We start from the raw sequence: 24008 nt of genomic DNA, 5'->3' as shown, positions 1-24008 counted from the left end.
GGGCATTGTTCCTGCAGCAGCTCTGTGCCTCTTCTCTCGCCACGCTGTGAGCTGGGCGGCTGAGTATTTATATTTATTTATTTATCAAGCGCTTATGCCTGGGCGCTGAACAAAAGGACAAAGTAAGTTATCCTCTGGGCAAGCCTCCATTTCTAAAATGGGCACCCTTCCCCACGTGGCTTAAGGTCCTCCCCTGCATCCCTTGCAGCCCCTTGTATACCGGTCACCCTTCCCTACCTGTAGCCCTCTGCACCAGTTGTGGATTGGTGCTACACTGGGTCACATGATCTGAAACCAAAACATGTTTTCTAGCTGGAGCCCCACAATCTGGCCATACTGGGAGCCACACGGTTAGGACGCTCCTGTGAGTTCTCCTCTGGGTGAGCCTCCATGTTTAAAATCAGCACTCTTTCATGCATTGCTTGAGTACTCACCTATGCCCATTGCAGCCCTTTGTTTACCTTTTCCCTTTTCCACATGTTGCCACCCTCCACACCAGCAGGGAGGTGAGTCCCTGGTCGCATGCCACAAAATCAGATAACATTCTAATTTTCCTGAACAGCCCGCCTGGACAGGCAGTGATGGGCCCAGGCAATGAGTGGCACTGTTGGCTTGTTCACATGGCACAGAGGTCCTGCATCTGACACCCCCCAGCGGGCTGCTACAATATCCTTTGGTGGATAATGTCCTAGAAGGAACTCTATACCTATTGTTGCATTCCCATATTAGCTGTCGCATAGCCTGATTCAGTGTTCATTCCACTTGATGTATTGCTGCATCACCAGATTAAGTTGTCATGCCCCTGGATTCATTATTGCATAGCCAGATGTATTGTCCTAAGTCACATTTACTTTTGCATAGCCAGATCTACTGTGGTTTAGCCACATGTATTTTCTGCATAACCAAATGTATTAATGAATATCCAGATTATTTCGATACCGTTAGATGTATTGTCACATAACCACCTGCATCTTGGTGCATAGCCAGTTTTTTGTTCTATAGCCAAAATGGATTATCACATTACCAGATGAAGTACATTATACCTCTAGATTAAGTGTTGCAAATGCAAGATCTACTTGTAGAACAGCCACATGTATTGCCTTATAGCCGGTGTTATTCTTGCTGTTAGTTTTCTTTGTAGTTTAACCAGATTTCATTGCATAACCAGATTTGCTTCAGACACGATCTCATTTTAATGCACAGCCAAATTAATGCTCATGCCACTAGTTGTATTGATGCAAAGAAACATTTTGTGTTGCTTAGTCAAATGTTGTTACATACCCAGATCTATTGTTGCATAGCCAGATATATGTGTTGCATAACCAAATGTCATTGTTGCATAACCAGATTAATTATTCCAGACTGCTATAATGATTGATATGCAATCAAGATTTATTTGGAGCACAACCACATTTATTGCTGCATTGCCACAGTGCCTGTTGTGCAGTCAGTTTAGTAGTAGCATAATCAGATTTTTATTGCATAGTCTGAATCATTGTTGTATTGCCAGATTTTATTATATAGCCGGACTAGGTCCTCAAAAGATTTACTAGTGCATGCCCAGTTCAATTTCAAATCACTGAATGTGTTGCTCCATAGCCAGGTTATTTTGTGTTGTGTTGACAGATTTACTTATAGCATAACAGGGCTTTACTGCATAGACAGTTTACTATCTCATACCATTAGATAGGTTGCTGCATAGCCAGACGTATTGTTGCATGGTCATGTTTATTTGTTGCATGGCCATGATTTACTGCATAAGCACACTATATTTTCATATCTCTAGATATATTTTCACACACGCAGATGTATCTGCTGCTTGTCAAACGTTTGTTTCTTAGCTACATTTTTATGTAACAATGCTATTGCATAGCCAAAAAAATCAGAAAGTAAGGGCTATCATAAGCCAATGTTCCTACAGGTATCACACATAAAGTTCAAAAGGTATGATTATAAGTGCACAATGGTCACTAATTACTCCTCCCGACTCAAACGTTTAATCTATGCAACATTCTCCATAGAAGGAATGACCGAAAAAATAATTATATGTAAAGACAAAAAGGAGAAAATAAAAAATAAAATTACATATACTTCTTGAGCTAAATACATGTTATTTAATTACATAAATCAATAGGAAAATATTTTTCTAAGCAATTATTTACATATATACATTTAATTACACATAACAAGACAAAACAAATAATACCTTAAGGTACATTGCAGATTGTGCCAAAACATTTCAATTAAAAGTCTGTTTATACACACTGTGTGCAAAAAATACAACGAAAAGAAAAACAAGAACAGAACAACAAAGAAAAAACAATTCAAAGCAACTTAATTATTTTTGACGGGAAACCCAGTTCTTTCCCATTTACTTCCTGTATTCATGAAATCATGAAATCGCATTAAAAAAAACGGAAAGCTTGAGACAATCTGGAGAAGAAACTTCCTTACTACCGACAAATTGACCAACCGTCAGGAGCTATGATTCTACAGAGCAGAAAGTCTTCAAAATCATCCAAGAATTAAAAAAAGTCATCTTGGTTTCTAAACCTACGCAAGTACTCTGCAACTTCATTGCAACAAACCTCAGCAACAAAATTCTACAAATCCAAGATCATCTGTACAGGAAAGTATCACCAACACCGTTCCAAACATGGAAACCTCTTCCATCCGAGTTTCCTAACACAAATTGAGAGCTTTTCGTCCAATCACAGCAAGGGATTTCTTCTTCACAGTCAACTCATGTAATCACGCAGGCTTTCCAGAAGTTCCACCACAAAATCAACAGAGGTGCACCGAAGACCCAAAACCTGCACCTGCTTTTCTAGCCCTGCTGAACACCTCCATCGAGCAAAGGGCCATTTTGCAGGCCTTCAAAACAGCTTCTATCAAAGATCTCATTAAAGGAAACATGACAGACATAGCAAACTATTATCCAATGAGCAACACATTTTCATTGACAAAATCTTTGAGGAATGTTTTTTACCATGAGTCACATAATGGTTTGAGGCCAATATGGAGAACAGAATCCACACTATTCTCAATATCTGGGATCCTGACTCGCCTGGTACACTCAACCTCCTGGACACGTCAGCCAACTTTGACACCATTGAGACCACCTTGGACATCCTGCTTAAAAGACTAGAGATTGCCTAATTCCTGTCCACGAGATTGAAAACAAGAGGCATGGCCCCTTTCAGATCAGGTCCTCACAACCTGACAAGTGGAGTACCTGAAGGATTTAGCCTCTCACTGGTTCCCTTAAACATTTACATGACCCGCGACTGTATTTTATGAACAGTACATGTCTCACAAGCTTATCTAAAAAACTATCTAAATGGTGCACAACTTGTTAACAAACTCATCAATGACCCAAAAAGAAAAACACCCTGGAGCTCAGCACATGACTTGCTCCTGTGGATTCTTTAATGACATCTAACGCCTATGTGCTCAACCCAACCAAAACACAACTGTTGTGGGACACCACCAAACCACTAACTAATCCACTGGCCATACACAGTAGCCACATGCCCACTTAATCTTTGGACTACCACAAAATCAACACCGACTAGAAAGAGACCTAATTGCTTACAACTGCCTAAACAATAGAAGCACATCACACCTGCACTTTCCCCTTCCGATAGCCCCCGATCAGAAGAAGGATTCACTTCAAATGTATCACTCACTGCACTTTCCGTGGCAAGGTCCCTAAATCCATCACAAGGAAATTCACTCACTACCTATAATTGAGAACACTTTCATCCAACAATAATGCACTAGTAGAAGACCCCCCTGACATTAAGGAAACAACAACACATCTGGTTATTCAACTAACACAAGCAGAAGAGCACCAGCAGCTACTGAATTTGCACAAGCACGAGACAAACATGAAACCTCAACCAACCACGCCTATATCCAAATGCGCCAAACACCTCATCCCATCAACCTGTACCCCTCATCTGTCCAACCCCACTACTCCCCAACTGACTCTGCTCTAAAATTTTCTTTGACCTTCCACAACAAAGAAATCCTCCACACATGGTTCAATGAGCACACCTGAGCTATGACTTAGCTTTCACCTTTAGTCCTATCACACACAGCGAGCCCAGACCAAAAGCGCTTTAAACTATCAGACCTTTGGTTCTCCCCAGCGAATGACATATTCCCAAATATCACTGCCACACCAATAGAAGCAAAACACACGAAAATTGGGTGCATCGAACGTGCGCCCATCAACATCACAGGTTACGCATCGGCCGCACCAGCTATCCCACTAACAACCCTCTTCCCTCTTTTCATATAGTCATGCGCAACAAAGCCAACAAAAATTGCAGAAGCACGCTATAGACAACCACTTTGCATTACATTGTATTTCCTATTATTTAAATTAGGTACACTGAATCAGATGGGAGTACCATTGAATTGTTTCATAACTAAAGATACTTTAAATTGTATCAGTGTAGATTTGAAACCATCCGTAAAAGATTGAACTCCTGAAGGGCCCCATTCCCAATCGATCGTATGGGGGCTCGATTGGGAATGGGGAATGGTTTTCAGAATGGGGACTTACCGGGTCCTCCAATGTTGGAATTACCCGGTAAGTCCCCATTCTGACTACCCGGACCCGAGTTTGGAGGCAGCCAGGGCGCTAATAGCACCATGGTTACCTCCAAACTCGGAATGACCCCCTATGTCACCAACCTCATTTCTCCAGCAATAGAATTGTTTGGCAACACCACCTCATCAAGACATTTTATACAACATTAAAATGGCCGCCAGCCATTAAAAAACATTTTGACCACTTTCAACCTGGCCTGGGTTTCACGCTGGGACGTAGAAATTAACATTTCTCTGATTGGCATAGGGCCAGACTGTAAGGAGGGCAGGGGTGGGATATCATGGGGGCCGGCGGGGAATATGGGGGGCCACAGGAAGTGTATGTGAAGGGGCCATAGGCAAAGTAAAAAATGGTGGCACCAGAGACATTTTTATGGGAGGGCAAAAGGGGCACTTGGCCAGGGCCCCCTCCTTGGAGGGGGGGCCCACAGGGCGGCCTGATCTGAAGAAGTAAGATTCCATTGTTCACCAGTCTTAAATAGCACATGTCAGGATATTTTATGGGGTGCTGCTGAGGCTCTAAACCCATTGCCTTTCTGTTTTGACAAGTACATTCTGCCTTAATGCATTCATCATGTATTGCTTTCTGTGTTCAATGTGGTATACATAGTTTGTGTGTTTCCTATGGCACAACTCTGTAGCATTCTTTCCTTCCTGTCGGAATTATGTTGATCATGTGCAATAGGCACAGTGAAATGTATATTGATAAACTGAGTGCCACAATGGTTCAGAAGTTAGCTCAGTGTGTGAAACACCCATTGCAGAGATATGTGTTCATATGCAAAATTACAAAATCACATTCCAGAAGGCTGGCTGGTCTTTCCTATGTCTGAAGTTTATAAACCTGCCTTTGTATGTACTTGGTTTTGCAGAACAACATCTGCTAGTATCAGTAATGTGCCTGCACCAGATAGGGGTTGCTATGAAAACTAACATCTCATCCGTTTGCTGAAGGCCTAGAAATTGGTTTGTTGAGATTGGGTGTTGTAAATCCTAGGCAATCGCCTCCAACGATGATATAAACTGTTAGTCCAAGAGGTGAATAAGTATCCAAACTCAAGACCATGGAACGAAAGCTTTCATGCTTGTATCCTGGATTTGCCAGGAGACGATACAGTGATCCTGGTCAAATAATCTAATATCTCTTAAATTACTGTGCTGTTTTATGTGAGGTTTGCATTCTTGCATGCTGCTGGTATCTTTTAGCCCATTACTTGATCTTTCTTCTTATGTAGGCCATTTGGGTGGAAGGGTTGATAGACAGAAGAGAGCCGACCAGATTTTGCAGGCCTCAGGCAAGCATATTTTAAGATCTGCTTGTTTGACACAAAAAACGGTTTGGTTTTTGGTAAAAGTCAATTTATTTTTGCATGTTTATAAATGAAAAAGCCACAAGACATTGTTTTGGAAGTATTTAAAGCTTTAAAATACAAAAAGACAAGCGCAGATCAAATTTGTTAAATCACATCGATTGGTATGCTGGTACCTATATACTTCCCTTGATGATGGAGAGAATGAAGCTAGAATCATTCCCATTTTGCATCACACCTGTCTATACTATTTTGATAAAAAATAGTAATTTTTGATAATGGGATTTGTGTACTTTCCAAGTCCGTTTTTGTAAAATTAGATTGTTTTAGTTCATGGTAAGAGCTGGAAAAGAAAGTGCTCAAATGCAGAAATTGTAGAGTTGGCACACATCCCAGCTTCACCCCTTAACCAATGTGTGATCCTGGGCATTGAATCTAATCTTGTACTGCCTAACCTCTCAATATTGGCAGTCACTAAACCTATCAAAATTGTCAGCCCTTCAGAGTGATTTCATTCTCATGGTATTATCTTCATGAAAACCTTATTCATGGTTTCACTGTGTTACTAGTGAGCATATCTATATTGCACACCACAGGCATTTGTTCCTTTGATATCTAATGGCAACACTATTTGAAAACCATATCCCACTTCTAATCTCAGTCTGTCTGGAAAAAGACACCTTCCTGGTAGCTTCTAATTTGCCTCCACTATCCATGCTACGGTATGTGTAGCGTTCTTCTTCCTTCCAATTGGTGGTCCCTATCCATGCAGGAGCACATTTGCATTCTGTGAGGCAGCTGATGTGAGTTCTCTGTCTAATATGGGTTACATGTACCTTTTACATACGGTCCTGCTGTAATACTACAGGCTGCTTACCTTCCTGGATGTTATTGATAAAATGTATCCTGCATGTACTAGAACAGTAACCTCTTCGTAGACTGATAATGTTGGTCTTCAAATGCTACTTGTTTTTCATTCTGATTAGAGCAAGAATGAAGATGGCAAGGGGACTTAAAGGGAGTAAACGTGCTTATTATGCTGCAAGACAGCATATCAACCTGTAGGTTGTGAGCGCGATGCGTGGCGGTGGGGGGGGGGGGGCGCAACCAGTATTCTTGATCTCTTAATTCCTTTGGTTTGGTGGAGGGGGGCCCCAAGATGTCTATGCCCAGGGCCCCAAAAGTGCTTAAAATGGCCCTGGGTGGCACCCAGGGAAGGGGTGCAGCTGGCAACGGGAATGAGGGCAGACACTGACATTTTGCACCCATGTTTCCAGCCAGCTGATTGTATGAGCGCCCTTCCCTGGGTGCGAATGAACATTTGGGATGTCATGTGTAAAGAGATGTTTTATTACACATTTCTGGAGCTTAAAGAAGCCTCATTGTTGTTCAGCCAGTGAGAAAGAATTACATTCTGCAGAGCGCTGGCTGGCAAATTGAATATATCTAGCTTTGAAGATCAACTCATACCCCAAAGGGTATCCAATGATTTCAGAGCACAATATTCACATAGAGATATTGTGTTTGGGACAGGAGATAATGCTTTATTTAGGGTGGCTAGATGGTGACGGCATTATCAGGGGTATTGGGGTGCCCCACCCCCTCCATGCAGTTTGCTGCTGTAATGAATTCCAAAATGAAACATTATGCACTGAAATACTTATTAGTAAAAACAAATAGAACCACTCAAAGACCTCTCTTGCACCCTCCAGATCTGTGCAATGGTTAATGATATCTACCGCCAGCTCCGAATGAACTCCATTTATTGAAGGGGAATCCTCACATTGACATAGAACATAAATAATATACAGAATATTATAACAATGTCGATTTAGTGTCATCCGAAATAGAATTATAATATCTCAGAGGATCCAAGTCCAGGTGGCCAGACTCCTTGTGAATAACAATAAACTGAGCACATCACCCAGTCCTGAAAGAGCTCCACTGGCTCCTGATGGAGCAGAGAGTCAGGCTTACTGTCTGTGTACCATGTAAAAAGTCCCGGGCGGCACACAGGTGCAGACCACTGGTGGGCATTATCCAGGATTGCACAGCGGGATGGATTCTCAAGTGAGGAAATACCAGGATAATCTTCAAAGCCAAATTTAGAAGGAAGAAACACAGAGGTAAAACCCTGAAATTAGAGGGAACCCATCTTTGGAGTGCCTCAGACACTGAACAATATCCCAGGCAATCATCTTTCACAGAGCCGCTAAAAGCTGCCATCTTGAAGGAGCCTGCAGCCACCACCCTGGCAGCAAGGGGAGCACTACCTCCCTCTAGGGATTTGACCTCAGTGCCCAATCGCAGCATCATACACGAATCACGTGGTCCACGAGAGACCGGGGATAACACTCTGAGACTTCATCTACTGTTCTCCTGCCAACTAGGCATGTACATAGAAGCAGCCCAATATCCTTACAGACAGGCGCTGCAAAGGAGCCGCAAGGGGACATGTGGGCACAGCATAATACATTTCAATACATGCACATGAGAGGAAGACCACATGCTCCTTGTCATGGGAACATTTCTTACCGAGCAGCTGCACTGGACACACTGATTTGGCTGCCGAGAAGGGAAGAGCTCTTGGGTGCTAAACATCTCACCCTGCTGGTAGAGTGTCCCATTATACAGGCAAGACTTCATGGGTGCACGAAGACCGGAGGGTGTGTGCGGCTCTAGAAAGGGCGACAAGAGACGCCAAGGTGGTTAGATATTTTGCCCTTGGTGTGCAGAACAAAACAGCATGCAAACCATATTACAGACTGCCTGACAAGATATTCTAACACTGGAAACAGTCTACCATGTGGACCAATTCCAATAGACCAGGGGTCTGAAACCGTTGGCTCGCCAGATGTTTTGGACTACACCTGCCTTCACCTTTGCAAGCATAGTCAATGGTGAGGGATCACGGGAGTTGTAACTGCAAAACATCTGGCAAACCATTCATTGTAGACCCCTGATATTGACCCAGCAGGAGGACAAACAAGGACATGATCATATTTAAATTGGCATTTGCATAACATACTGATTGCTTAAGTGCTAGCTGGGATAAAACCCCAACTAATTGGTACTCCTTTTATCAACCTCATGAAAGTCTGAGTTGTCAGTGCCAGGATTTTAACCAGCGACCTTCAGATGTCTAAAGAAAGTGCGGAAACCCCTACGCGCTGTTACCAGCTGGCATAACAATATCAAATTGGCATAGTACTTATTTTGAACATTCTTTGATGGGGACATACAAAGCCACTTCTAACACTCGTCTTCTTCCACTTCGGACCTTGCCCTCTGCTTGCTCGGGCACGCAGTATACCATAGGTCAGGAGTCTGCAACCTTTGACTCTACTGACCTTATGGAATACAATTCCAATCAGGCCCAGCCAACGGTATCAGGTGATATTATCCCCACCAATAATATCGCCATATAAATGGTCGTGGGGTAAGGCCATAAGCGATATTATTAGTGGGGATAATTCATTTGGTTATTGGCAGCGGGGTTTGCGGGGGTTTCCCCCGCTCCATTAAAAAAATGATGGCGGTTGCGGGGTGCCTCCCTCAGGTTCCATGGCTTAATATCGCCGCAAATATATGGTGACATTTTTGTATGGCGACATTTTTCCGGGATATGAACACATGGAACCCAGCCAGCATAGTCAATGATGAGGGATCATTGGAGTCATAGTCCAAAACATCTGGAATACTGCAGGTTGAAGACCCATGCACTCGGTCAACATTGCATTTGCCAAACAGGACCATATGACAGATCAAAATGTGATTGTAATGCCAATTTAATCACTTAGGGCCCATTCATGGACTTTTTTGCACAGTTGAAAGTGACGTTGCACTGCCGACAGAACCCCTGATTTATGGAACTGTTCAAAGTGTATTTTTGCAGTGCAAAGTCAGTGCAGTCATTTTGCACTGCAAACATACACTTTGCACTTTTCAATGAATGAGAGTTTGTGTCGGCAGTGCAAAGTCACTTTGGACCGTGCAAAACATTCCATGAATCAGGCTCTTAGTTTACAATGGAATGGTAGCTTTGACCAATACGAATGGCCCAAGGTACTTTAAAATGCACCATAAGCTACAAATGCTCAAACATTTCACCTTTAAGTACTATCCAATCTATTTGCTATAAAAAGGAACACAATGTGAATCGTGAGCACAGGCCCGCTTCTTTTTGCTGCAGGAGCCTAATGTTTGTCTCTCCCGGCCCAGTACATGCCCTGTTGCTCCTGTATAATTATGCCTCTGCTACCAGTGGCTTAACAACTTATAGGACTTTTGAAAGGTCAGGTGAGATGCACACAAGCTGTCAGTTCCCTGCCCCGTGACTAGGTCACTTGACCCTACAATGGTCACTAGAGAGGTGTAGTTAACTAGTAAGGGCTTGGGCGGCAGGATTTAGAGTTTAAATGTAAGATCAACCTGTCTTCTAATGTGTTCATTACTTCCATGTACTGCCCTCACTCCTACAAAACCAGTCATGTGCTTGTGTTTAATATTCATGAATGGCTTTGCATATACCTTTTGTACGACGCACTTTAAAGAAAAAGTATAGGTACGTGTTTGTATATTTATTTATAGTGAGTAACTACTTTATTGACATTTTAAAAACCTGCAACTCGAAAGGTAAAAAAAGATTAAATTGCCACTTTATAATTCTGCATAAAGTGGGAGCTCGCCTACCTCTGTTTGAGTCGGGTAGCTTGGAGCCAGCACTACACTAAAGAAGTCTCAAGAATGTATTTCTAAATACTCAGCTAGGTTTCCTGGCAGGGTGCTTTTCTTTGTTTTTGAGCTCTCTGTTATTGCCAGCATACCTTTTGCAGAGAGAAAGACGGACAGAGAGAGCACTCCCTGAATACTACAGTAACAGAGGTAGATGCAACGAGAAAGGAAGAGAGTGAGAGAACAGTCCCCAAAAGACCACAGTAACAGGGGGAGATAAAGAGAGACAGGGAGAACAGTCCCCGAAAGACCACAGTAACAGAAGCAGATGCAGAGAGAACGAGAGACAGAGAGAACACTCCCTGAAAGACTACAGTGACAGAGGGAAATGCAAAGAGAAAGAGTGACAGAGAGAACAGTACCTGAAAAACCACAGTAACAGAAGGAGATGCTGAGGGAAAGAGAATGAGAGAACAGTCCCCAAAAGACCACACTAACAGGGGGAGAGAAAGAGAGACAGGGAGAACAGTCCCCGAAAGACCACAGTAACAGAAGGAGATGCAGAGAGAAAGAGAGGCAGAGAGAACACTCCCTGAAAGATCACAGTAACATAGGGAGATGTAGAGAGAAAGAGAGGCAGAGAGAACACTCCCTGAAAGATCACTGTAACAGAAGGAGATGCAGAGAGAAAGAGAGACAGAGAGAACAGTACCCGAAAGACCACAGTACCAGACGGAGATAACGAGAGACAGAGGGAACAGTCACTGAAAGGCCACAGTAACAGAGGGAGATGCAAAGAGAAAGAGAGACAAAGAGAACAGTCCCCAAAAGACCACAGTAACAGAGGGAGATAACGAGAGATAGAGGGAACAGTCACTGAAGGACCACAGTAACAGAGGGAGATAACGAGAGACAGAGAGAACAGTCACTAAAAGACCACAGTAACAGAGGGAGATAACGAGAGACAAAGAGAACAGTCGCTGAAAGGACACAGAGCGGGATCGAGCGGTCGCCTGTAACCCTGTGCGGCTTGCTGTTAGGCTGCCATCCAAGCCCCGTTGGGCTTCAGTAAGCCTCCATTGATTATTGCATTCTGCCACTGTTTGTTTTGTTGGCGCTCCGTGCGCGCATGTGCTGCCCCCTCCCTCCTCCTCACTTCCTCGTCCGCCTCTGCTCTCTCCCTTCCCGCCTCCCTGCCCGCCCACCCCCCCTCTGATTGGTTGACTTCGTAGGCCCTCCACGACTACGGGACGACCGCTCTCCACGCTCGCTTCTTTGTTGAGCCAGAGCGGGATCGAGCGGTCGCCCGTAGCCCTGTGCGGCTTGCTGTGAGGCTGCCATCCAAGCCCCATTGGGCTTCAGTAAGCCTCCATTGATTATTGCATTCTGCCACTGTTTGTTTTGTTGGCGCTCCGTGCGCGCTTGTGCTGCCCCCTGCCCCCTCCCTCCTCCTCACTTCCTGGTCCGCCTCTGCCCTCTCCCTTCCGCCTCCCTGCCCGCCCACACCCCCCCCTTCCTCTCCTTCTGCCTTAAATCCCACCCCCCTGGGTAACCCCTGCCCGGCAGCCCCCTCGGCTAAGGGCCCCTTAGGCAAAGGGCGGCTCCTACGGTTGCGGCTCCCTGTGTGTCTGCAGGTGTCCGCAGGGGACACCAGGCGCCGGTCCACCTTTTTCTGGTTAGCTCCACCTGCTCGCCCACTAACCTACACCACTTCAGTGTGATCCGTCAATTGTGGTAAACTAGGGTTTTTTTTCTCCCCTCGCAGGACTCTCAAACTTAGGTGGCCTCTACACTGGGTACCTACTTGTATTTACTGTTACTGTTGCTCTGTACTTGTGGTAAACTAGGGCTTTTTCTCCCCTCGCAGGACTCTCAAACTTAGGTGGCCTCTACACTGGGTACCTAACTCGTATTTACTGTTACTGTTGCTCTGTAATTGTGGTAAACTAGGGCTTTTTCTCCCCTCGCAGGACTCTCAAACTTAGGCGGCCTCTACAATGGGTACCTAACTCGTATTTACTGTTACTGTTGCTCTGTAATTGTGGTAAACTAGGGCTTGCCGCTTCATCCCTGTCTGCTTGCTCTCGTCTGTCTCCCCCCCCTCCCTATTCCATGGTGCTCTCTATCTCTCATATCTTCTCTAACTGCTTCTCCATTGACTATCCTGCTCTCCTCACTAAATCTGGTAGGAAAAAGTTTAAAAAGGATATCCTGGTCTCCAACCCAGGCCTCCCTATCGCTGACACCTAAACCAGTGCCTCTTCCAAGGAAACGCTTACTGACATCCTATGTTTCGTGCCTTCCCCTGACCAATGGACCCTTCATATGGTCTCTGTGCTCTCTCCCTTCTCCTCTTCTCCCATTAATGGTGGCACCCGTTGGGATGTCCTCTTGGCCCCTTCCTCTCCTCTAAGGCCATCATTATTGTCTACGCTAACGGGACCGTCTTGGTCCAAGGCCCTCAGGCCAACCTCCACCTCTTTGATAGACGCTTCCTGCGCCTCATCAACTTCCTTTCCTCTCCTGCTGTCCCCTCTTCCCTGTCCTCGGCTACCTTGCCTCCACCCTCTCACCCTGCCCTCTCTCTGGCTCTGGCTCCTTCTTCTTCACCTCCACAGGACGTACCTCTGATCTGTACCCCTCCCCGGAAGTCCTTCAAAGATGGCAACCTTCTCCACATTGACACTCTCAACTCTCGCTCTGCCGTCAAACATTCCTCTGATATCTGTCACCTTCTTGAGGAACTGGACCTTGACATCCTCGGTCTCACTGAGACATGGTTCACGGCCAGCTCTGTCACCAGCTTTGACACACTCCTACCAGACGGTTACAAGATCCTCTCCTTGCCCAGGCCCAACCGTGCTGGCGGCGGTGTGGCCCTTATCTTCCCTGAGTGGATTCCTGCCACTCTCACTCCTACGCAGACCTACTCCTCCTTTGAATGCCTTGTCTGCCGACTCCCTCTCTCTCTCCTAGCCATTCCCTTACCGTGGCTACTATCTATCGGCCACCTGGTCAAATTTCTGCCTTCCTCTCTGAGTGGGCTGACCTCTCCTCCTCACTCCTGTCCTCAACCACTCAACTCCTCTTTCTTGGAGACTTCAATATCCATCTCGATGCCTCCTGTCCTCCCTCCGGACTCTTTCGCGACCTCTGCGACTCTCTCTCACTATCTATTCTCCCATCTGGGCCGACCCATTCTGCAGGGCACACTCTCGATGCTCTGATCTCTTCTGACCTTCCCCTCTCTGTCCCTCTCTCCACTCCTCTCTCCTGGAGTGATCACTTTCTCCTATCCTCCCACCTCACCTTCCCTACCCCACAGGCAAAGCCACCCTCATCACTGCCACCCACCTTCACGGTTATCCGACCCATGAAGCGCGTGTCAGTTGAGGCTTTCGCTACCACCTTCTCGCCCCCTCCTCCACCTTCGGCTGACTCCCACCCTGACACAGCCCTCTCTACTCTCCACTCTGCTATATCTGATACCCTCGATATCCTTGCCCCTGTCATGAGTATCCGCCTGAAGCCCAAAGCCAAATGTAACTCCTGGTATGACTCGGATCTCGTCACCCTTAAACGCAAGTGCAGGGTGGCAGAGAGGAAATGGCGTGCTTCATGGTCATCCTCGGACAAACTGGCCTTCCGCCTGCTCCAAAGGCAATAACGGCTCTCCGTTCTCACTAAGAAGAGAGCCCTTATCCAAGCTCGCATCTCTGCAGCATCTAACAATTCGGCCGAACTCTTTAAAATCTGCAAGGAGCTGGCCAACTCTGCTGTAGTCTCCACCTCTCCTGTCCCCTCCCAGGCCCTCTGCACGGCACTGGCCTCCCACTTCATCTCTAAAACTCAGGACATCCTGTCCTCACTCTCCTCCTATCACCTCCCCCCCCTCTCTTCCCTGCTCTCCCTCTGGCCCTTCTGCAGCCACCCCTCCTCCCTCCTTCTCTGCCTTTCCCCTTTTTTCTGCTGACGAGGTTTCAAGACAAGTCCGATCTATGAAAGTCTCGTCAAAACAGGTCCACACCTGTTCTTCCAAACCTATCAAGGACCACATAGACTCCCTGGCCCCTGTCCTGGCTGACTTCTGCAATCACTCCTTCGCCTCTGGAGTCTTCCCTTCGCCCCTCAAGCACTCCCTTGTGCACCCCCTTCTTAAGAAACCCTCTTCCGACCCCTCCTGCCCAGCTAACTATCGCCCAATCTCTATCACCCCCTTCCTGGGCAAGCTCCTGGAGAAACTGGCCATTTCCCAGCTTAATCTCCATGTTGAATCTGTTGGTAGTCTTCATGACCATCAGTCTGGCTTCAGAGCTGCCAGAAGCATGGAAACTGCTCTCCTGAACATCCGTGAGGACCTGCTCTCTAACCTTGACTCTAACACCCCTTGTGTTCTCATTCTCGTCAACCTCTCTTCTGCCTTTGACACTGTCAACCACACCATCCTGATTAACCGTCTCTGTGATAACCTGGGCATCACTGGTCAGGCTCTGGCGTGGCTGACCTCCTTCCTCTCCAATCGACCCTCCCAGGTCCAACTGGGTTCCTTCCTCTCTGACATCTTTTACTCTACCTGTGGTGTCCCCCAGGGATCTAACCTCTCCCCCTGGCTGTTCAACCAGTATCTGGCACTTCGTGCTCACTGCATCGCCGCTCTCTGTCCCAACTTTCAGTGCTACGCGGATGATACCCAGCTCATTTTCAGGCTACCCTCAGCCTCCTCTTCCCCTTCCTTCATCTCTGACTGTCTCTCTGCTATCCAGGAATGGTGTGCCGCCAATGACCTCTGTCTTAATGCCAGTAAGACTGAGATTCTACTTATCGGCACACCGACTCCATCCTTCACTGCAGCTCTCTGGCCGGCCTCCCTTGGCCCTCTTCCTGCGCCTACCTGCAAAGCAAAAAACCTTGGAGTCATCTTCGACTCCACACTCTCTTTCTCTCCTCACATATCTGACGTCTCTAAGAAGTCACACTACCAGCTACACCTCCTCAGAGGTATCCTTCCCTTCCTCTCCTTCCCCCAGAAGCTCAATGTCTCCAGAGCTCTGGTTCTCTCGGTTGTATACGAATTGTTTGTTTTACAACTGTTCGAATTACAATTGACCTTTTCAAAATTGACCGAATTGTGAAGGTCAATTGTAACATATATGTGGGGGAAACCCCCCCACAACCCCACACCTAACGCCAAACCCCCCACAACCCCTATATATATATAAATAAATATATAACCAAACATATATATATATATATTTATATATTTATATATATATATACGGTCAATTGTGAAAAGGTCAATTGTGACCCTTTAAATTTGGTCAATTGTTCATTCGAACAATTGTAAACGAACAATTTGGGTAATACCGTTCTCTCGAGGCTGGACTACTGTAACAGCCTCTATCTAAATCTTCCTGCCTCTACTCTCCGCCCTTTGCAACTTATCCAGAACAGGACTGCGAGACTTGTCCTTGGCCTCAAGCCCAAGGACCGTATCTCTCCAGGACTGAAATCACTACACTGGCTCCCAGTGGCTGCGAGGATTAAGTTCAAAACCCTCTGCATTGTCCACAAGGCCTTCTGGGGCCTTGGGCCAAAATACCTTCAACTCTCTCTTCCGAAATATCTTCCTTCTCGAGCTCTTCGCTCATCCACCTCCAACTACCTCAGGGTCAGCCGCTTCTCCAAGCAACGAGCTGGGGGTAGATCTCTCTCCGCAGCTGGGGCCTCCCTCTGGAACAGCCTTCCTGCCTCCCTGAAACTTGAGGAGAACCATCTCCGGTTCAGGAAGCACCTTAAAACCTTCCTCTTTGCCTCCGCTTTCTCTCCCTCTCTCCCTGCTAAAAACACTGAACCTGGACTGAATCTGCTACTGGGTCACTCTCCGATCTCTGTCCTTGGCCCAGCCACTCTTCCCTCAACTGCCTACCTGCACTATGGGACTGTCTCTGTATCCTACAGCCCCTTCTCCTGGCACTTACCTTGCACTTGCCACCAGCTGGCCCTATTATTTATCTTGTATTCTACTAACCATGTCCTGCACTTTTCCTTGCACTTGCCACCAGCTGACCCTATTATTTATCTTGTATTCTACTAACCATGTACAGCACTTTCCCCCTCTCCCTTCCCCTTTTTCCCAGTCCCCTCTACCCTTGCACTTGCGCGATCTGAATGACACCTGGCCTAGTAGGATCATTGTCTGTCTCCCCTTGTTCCCCCCCCTGCCTCGTCGCGCCTTGAAACACTTGTGTATAGGCGCGTTACAAATGCCATATCATATCATATCATATCTTATCATATCAGTAACAGAGGGAGATGCAGAGACAAAGAGAGACAAAGAGAACAGTCCCAAAAAGACCACAGTAACAGAGGGAGATAACGAGAGACAGAGAGAATAGTCGCTGAAAGGAAACAGTAACAGAGGGAGATAACGAGAGACAGCGAGAACAGTCTCTGTAGGGACACAGTAACAGAGGGAGTTGCAGAGCGAAAGTGAGCCAGAGAGAACAGTACCCCAAAGACCACAGTAACAGAGGGAGATGCAGAGAGAGACAGAGAGAACCGTCCCTGAAAGAGCACAGTAACACAGGGAGATGCAGAAAGAGACAGAGTGAACAGTGCCCAAAAGTCCACAGTAACAGAGGTAGATGCAGAGTCAAAGCGAGTCAGAGAGAACAGTCCGCAAAAGACCACAGTAAAAGAGGGAGATGCAGATAGAAAGAGAGATAGCAAGACCACATTGGCACATACAAAGAGAGAGAACCAGATCACACAAAAGAGTGGCACTGTGGAAGTGCATCAGACTGCACTACCAGACAGAGGACAACTTGCAACGAGACTGGTGCCCACAGAGAGAGACACTGGGGGAGGTAGAGGGACAGAGAGAGAAAGAGAGAGGAGTAGATCAGTGTTCGCTATGCTGGGTACAGCTAGTTCTATATATTGCCTCACCTATATATATACATATGTATATACATATGCAAAAGTACATAATACAAGACATGAAAGAACATCATAAATAGCAACCACATTCCACAAAAGTTCATTCCTCAATATACACAATAAGTGAAAAAAACTTACAGATTACAGGTCCAATTCAATGAATCTACTCCAAATCTTCTGCAGAGGAGCAGGCGTACACATCTGCAAGATATCCTACCCCGCTACATCTCCTCTATTGGAGACATGAGGCCGTGCCCTAACACCACCTATTGTACAAATACTGCAGCGAGTATTTGGAAAAAGGTATCCATTAACACAACCATATTGAATGTACCCTTCAGTTGATGACAGCCTGAAGGAATATGAGAAGGAGCTAAGAAAATGGACTTATGACATCATAAGAAAGTGTGCACAAAGTCCTGAAATACTGAATGAAGACAATGGGCCTCATTACGACCCAGGCGGAGGACCATGGTGCTATTAGCACCATGGCCCATGCCGGTGTCCGCCATGGCGGAATGGAGAATTACCACCCCATTCCGAGGTTGGCAGGGCGGTAATTCCCCATACCGCCATGGCCTTTCCCCATTCCCATTTTTGCCCCATTGGGCTCAATGGGAATGGGGAAGGCGCTAATTACGGTACTGCTATTAGCGGTTAATGGCGCCGCAGCCTTTTACGGCGCGGTTAACCCATTAGCGCCTGGGTCGCAATGAGGCCCAATGCATGAATCCTAGAGGAGAAATGATGAAGTAAAGAATCAAGTAAATCGTAAACGTGTAAAAGAAGACGATTACACTGTAGAAAGTGCTGCAGAAATCAGAAGTATAATAATATTAATTTGGTACTTATATAGCGCTACAAACCCTCAGGTATCTGAGCGCTGCTTATTATTACCCACGGTGTGTGGTGCTCATTTATCGACCTCGGAAGGATGAAAGGCTGAGTTTGGCCCTGCCGGGATTCGAACCTGTCAAAGCGAGCGCTCTACTCGCTGTGCCACTTGACCGGCTAATGAATGTACATACGCTGAAACGCAAGATAGATCAAGTCATTGCATAGGCTAGCTACAAGTAGTGAATAGAATGCAGGTGGAGCCACCATTGTATAGAAACTAGACATTGGTATCATGAAATAATTAAGCCAGAGAACCATGAAGAGAAAATGAAAGGCTGTGTCGCAGTAGAATAGCAGGTTGTTTGAGCTGCTGGAGGTGCGTTGAGAGGCTGTCTGGCCTGAAGTCAAGAACCGAGAAGTCTTGGTCAGTTATCTACGCCGAAGAGGAACATGTGTGCGGAGGATGAATCCTCTCATGTTAAGGTGCAAGAAAGAGCACAGAAGATGCCAAGTCTAAATTCATTAAAGCATTTAAAAGATTGCAGTATGAACAGAATCATGGTCTCTTGTCACGTGAGTTGAGGTTGAAAATAGGGCTTGCACTTGGAGTTCCAGACATGATAGTGAATGCCCTCAATCCCATTGCATTCCCAGTACAAGAATACTCTGCAAGGCCAAGTACAAAGAGAATTTCATGGCAGAAGGCACGGGTGATGAGAGATGTTGGGCTAATTGGGTGGTAGGGCAGCCTCATGTCCTATCTACTTGCACCTGGGTCTTGGCTTGCGTGCTGCTAATTGAAGCCGAGTGTTCCAGACATGGCACCAGCGTGCCAAACCAATTGTATTAGTCCATATAACGAAGGACCTTATAGTTTGAGAAACCAATGAAACACTGTGTAACTGATTTTTCTTAAATGACACGTATGAAGAGGTAAGCATAAGTTGTCCACCTGATATTTGACAGTCAATAACAAACCTAGCTCCTATATGATTGTATATCTAGATGTGTCCCTTAACCAATGCCAATCCTTGAAAGGTTTTTCACGGTTGCCACATAGTGTGACATCGTTCTGATGCAATAAGAGAGTATATCATGGTTTTTCATGTGGAAATTGCTGAGAATGAGCGTTCATCTGTTGATGTTCATTGTCACTCCCTGTTTTAGATAATTGATAATAAAACTGCAACGTGCGATCTTCTTGAGTTCGTCCAGCTAGTTGGACTCAGAATTATTCTGGTGTAATCCCATCCAGTAACAGATGCATGTTCCAAGGGCCATAAGCTCACTTCTCATAAAGGTTAAAAATATTCTGTTGAGAGAGAACAGCACTTTCTCAATCAGAGACAAATTGCGAAGTTCGGTTACCCATTCTTTCATACAGACTTCCAACCTCTAAGAATCTGTTTCTTTGCCGCCATAGCGGCTCTGAACAGCCATTTCTTCTCCAGACTGGACAACTCATCTAGGAAACATCATCCCCCAGTATCAGGGTTTCAATATCAAATGCTATGTCCAGTCTCAACCCGCGATTGATCAATGCGCACACCTCACTGCAGAATGTTCTCCCCCTAGGACAATCCCAAATCATGTGTTCCAATGTCCCTTCAGTGTCCCTACACGTCCAGCACAAACTCGAATCACACATATTGAATTCAAGCATCCGTACGGGCATCCAGAATGTTCTATCTAAAAGTTTAATCTGTCTCGCACGCTCACCATAGTTAAGCGACACAAGAAGTACATTACCACATATCCTATCCCACTTCGCCTCCTCCATACTGTTGCGTAGTGAATACGCCAATGTACGCATGCGCGGGCGGGATCGAGGCTCGCGCATGCGCAGTTGACAATAAAAACGGTCCGCTGGCAGTTGCCGCTGGGGACCCGAGCAAGTCACACGTCTCTGGCATGGCTCATTGTGCGAGTGTGTGAGCGCATGTGTGAATGACGGCTGGGGCCCCAGGCACACTCCTGCCAACACAACATTGGCGACGAGGACGACTCCGGAGCAATTCTCCACTCCGACAGCGTTGGAGGGAAAATCGTCGCTCCGTGTCCGCACGGACCCATGCGCACAGCCGGCCACCATTTTGCTGCTACACGCAGATTGTCTATTAGGACATTCATGGCACTTCCTGCTGTGCTGTGGGACAAACAACAAGCCATCTGGAAACTTCTACTTACCATTTGCCTCTCACGTGAACTCATGCTTTATCTTTTTATCCATTTGAAAATTTATTTTTTCACACACTTCCATAGCTCATCCCTACGTTGACGCGTCCGCCCATCTCGCTTTCTGCAAAGTGCTCAAAACTCAAAACCAGGAATTGCTTGCACATAACTTCAATTCCTTTTTAAACTCGCTACACTCTATTACTCCTAACCAAACACCCTCCAAATATCTGCCTTGTTGTTTCAGCCTGAATGTTTGGCCTGCTTCACCAGCGACCGCCTACTACCCCACTTGTCATATTTCCCCTTCCACGTCTCCACTGCATACATAGGACTTCACTGCAAGCAAGCCACACACCCTCATCCCCTCCCTCTTCCACTGCCCATTTAATGCCTGTGGTCACAATGCTAGTATGATAGGATCACTTCTGAGTCTGGATAGGTTGTTTTAGTTAGGTCTTTTTTGTTTGTTGTATGTTTCGCCCATAAACCTACGGCTCACCGTAGTCCCCCTTCAACACTCCCACCATTCACCTGTCTGTTCCTCATGACCTCAATAAGATTATATGTACCTTTTCGACCCTTGCCTGATCCCCACCTATCCTATCCACCCACACACTTGCAAAGTGCCCTTCACAGAGACAGCTGCGGAGTTCACTTTGTAATTGTTTATTTTTAACACGTGTAACACCCAGAGGTTTCTAAGCGCAGATGCGGGGATCGAACCTGTGTTGCTTCACTACGTCTTGCTTTGCCCCTGAGCTATCCTCCTTTAGGTCATGCCAGCTATTTTGGTCCTGATCTCAATCTTGATTTTGGCAGAGCTTTCCACTTCCCTCGACAACTAATCTTAATACATCAGGGCCAATGTTCTGATTGTATCAACGACGATGGAGATATTTTCTGATTATTATTATTATTGTTATTATACCAGCTTTGTTTTATTCACCCCGAAAACTCGTCCACACCTGGGGCCTGATTCACAGGGCATTTTTCAATGGGATTGCGCCATTATAAAAGGCTTCTGTGCATCAGTCCCTTAGCCTTTGTAACTATCATCTGTCCAACTTTAACACTATATGTACAGCGCCCTGAAGCCCTAAGGTTTCTGGCATGCACTTGTTTAACATTCATAAATATATCAGTAGAGTTTTAAGGGAGCAAGGTCGTTTTTTAGGGCTCTTTGGATTGAAACACCATGCTAATTTCTGCACAAGGGTTCTGGGGGGCGGTGCCAGAGTTGGCCTTTGAGAAATGTGATGCTTCTGTGGCCTTTCCATCTGTGGGGGGCTGGTGGGACTGTAAGGTGGTGGGGGTCGGTTGAATGGGCCCTGGAAAGTGTTTTAAAGGACACTCTGTTTTCCAGGAGCCAGTGAATTGTCTTTACAGACAGGATTCTGAGCCTGAAACACTATTGGACAAGGTTGAGGACTATGGCATTGGGAGTCGTGCAATATTGTAGTTTTACTAATCTATACACCTGGCCTTACTTTGCCATAGAGGTTTACGTATACATGTTTATGTTTTGGGGGCGGGGGAAGTTGATCCTGTGCGTCCCACCCCCCCCCCCCCCCCCCCGCCCCTCCTCATGTCCTGGATACCCCCGAAACTACTGTTTTGCAGTAGCATTTAAAGCCCTTTTGGGTAGGGCACTCAGTAGGTTAATGGTGATACTTGGGCAGGGCCTGTCAATCAATGAATTCCCTTTCCTAGCATCGTCTAATGCAGCTATTGATATTTTGAGTTTGATAAATAATGTGACTTCTATATAACCCTCCAGAAGACGTGGTTGCTGTGCCACGTGCAGAAGGCCAGTCAACATCTCTGGGAGCCTTCCAGGCTCACTTTCCTTTGGTTCTTTCACAATATGCAAATATGATGGTAAGCCTCTGGGTTGACTTTGCAGTAAGTGAGCCAGGAAGGCCCTGCCTTGCCAATCACTTCCTCAATGTCCTGCTTCCCATTCGGCAGTAAATTACTCGACCTGCATTTTACAGTATGACACATTCGAAGGATTTGAGCCTGTAACTAGACCACAGATCCGCCCTGTTTTCCTGTGCAAATACATGTGTCACCCTTTACCCAAATCGCGTGTGTGGCACCTTATATTACCTTTCATCCAAACACTTAGGGTGTAATTTTGAACAATTTGGCCCCTAAAAACATGTGTCGAAGGCATTACATAGGTTTTTACAGTGTTTGGCTCTCATTACGAGGGAGCCAGTCTAGAAAAAATGCCGGGAAAAACGCTCGGTGCCGGAAGGGGTAGTGAACTAATAATAATAATAATTTGTTTTTTATATAGCGCTTTAATCTAAAATGCTTCACATAGGATATATTTACATACAATACTAATATTACCCATCGAAATTGGTAATCATTTATCGACTTCACAAAGGTTGAGGTGGTCTTTCTGGGATTTGAACCTGTGACCTGCAAATCAAAACACGGATCACAGCAACAAGCGTTTAGCCCCTGAGCCAGCGTACCAGCTTACTACCCGCACGCCTGATCTGCCAGGAGATGAGGCACCTACCAACAGAGAATCACTGGGATATCGGGTCCTGTTAACGGTAAAACGATTCTGCCGGTAACCCGATGACAGACTTGTAATGCAGAGTGGCTGCATGGATGATATCACCGACTCTGCCATCGACATCTTCCCCACCTTACAGAACCCAATGCATTTTCATTAGCATCTGATTATCATGCTAGTGGAAAGACCTATGGATTCCAATGCCATGTGTCAAATTTGAACAGCTGGCGGATTCCATAGGACCCATAACAATGCACAGAAGTTAGGATTGGATGGACACACACACACACACACACACACACACACATATATATATGTATATGTATATATATATATTTTTTTACATTTTTATTTTTTTTAACACAATTTTTTTTAATTTTGTTTATTGCTGTTCAAACCCCACAAAGTCTGCATTGCAAGGATTCTAGCTCCTGGGATTAGGATTTGTACGAACCCACAACTAAAGGATGATAAAAACTGCCCACTCACAGTGAGAGGCAGAATGAGGATGGAACGCTGCACTGAATGTTGAAAGCGTAAAAACATACTTTGGAATAAGGGGCCCACTTGTGAATGCAAATGGATATATTCTCCACTGTGAAGGGTGCAAAAACCTGACTGCAGACCCACAGAGCAGGAAACATCCCATATAGTGGATTACATCAGAAAGGCCCAGGATTGTAGCATAGTGGATGAAGAGCTTTAAGATGTTTCCGGCATCTCATTTGGCAAATAGGATGGCTACTCGACAGGGAGGCCACTAGCAAGGTTCTGCCATCAGTTCTCCTTTTCTTGGCTGTGATCAGCATGAGAATTATGGAGCTAGAGAATCAAGAGGGTCTAGAAGGGAAGTGCCTATTGATTTTCCATTGAACCTAGGATGGCCCTACACCCAGCTAAGCATGGGAGGCAAGGCA

The 24008-nt window shown here is 45.8% G+C and overlaps 1 protein-coding gene across 1 annotated transcript in view; it reads right to left on the bottom strand.

Moving 5' to 3' along the window:
• Positions 1 to 24008, bottom strand: part of CHRDL2 (chordin like 2) — a 719513-nt gene that overhangs the window by 358050 nt on the left and 337455 nt on the right. Inside the window, exon 4 of the mRNA XM_069640163.1 lies at positions 8466 to 8608. Within this exon, the coding sequence (XP_069496264.1) occupies positions 8466 to 8608 (143 nt within the window). The remainder of the gene's footprint in view (positions 1 to 8465; positions 8609 to 24008) is intronic.

This window comes from Ambystoma mexicanum, chromosome 7q (assembly GCF_040938575.1).
Source record: "Ambystoma mexicanum isolate Mex_15411 chromosome 7q, UKY_AmexF1_1, whole genome shotgun sequence".
Classification (NCBI taxonomy): domain Eukaryota; kingdom Metazoa; phylum Chordata; class Amphibia; order Caudata; family Ambystomatidae; genus Ambystoma; species Ambystoma mexicanum.
Note: the sequence above shows the minus strand (reverse complement) of the source record. Positions and strands in the feature narration are given on the sequence as shown.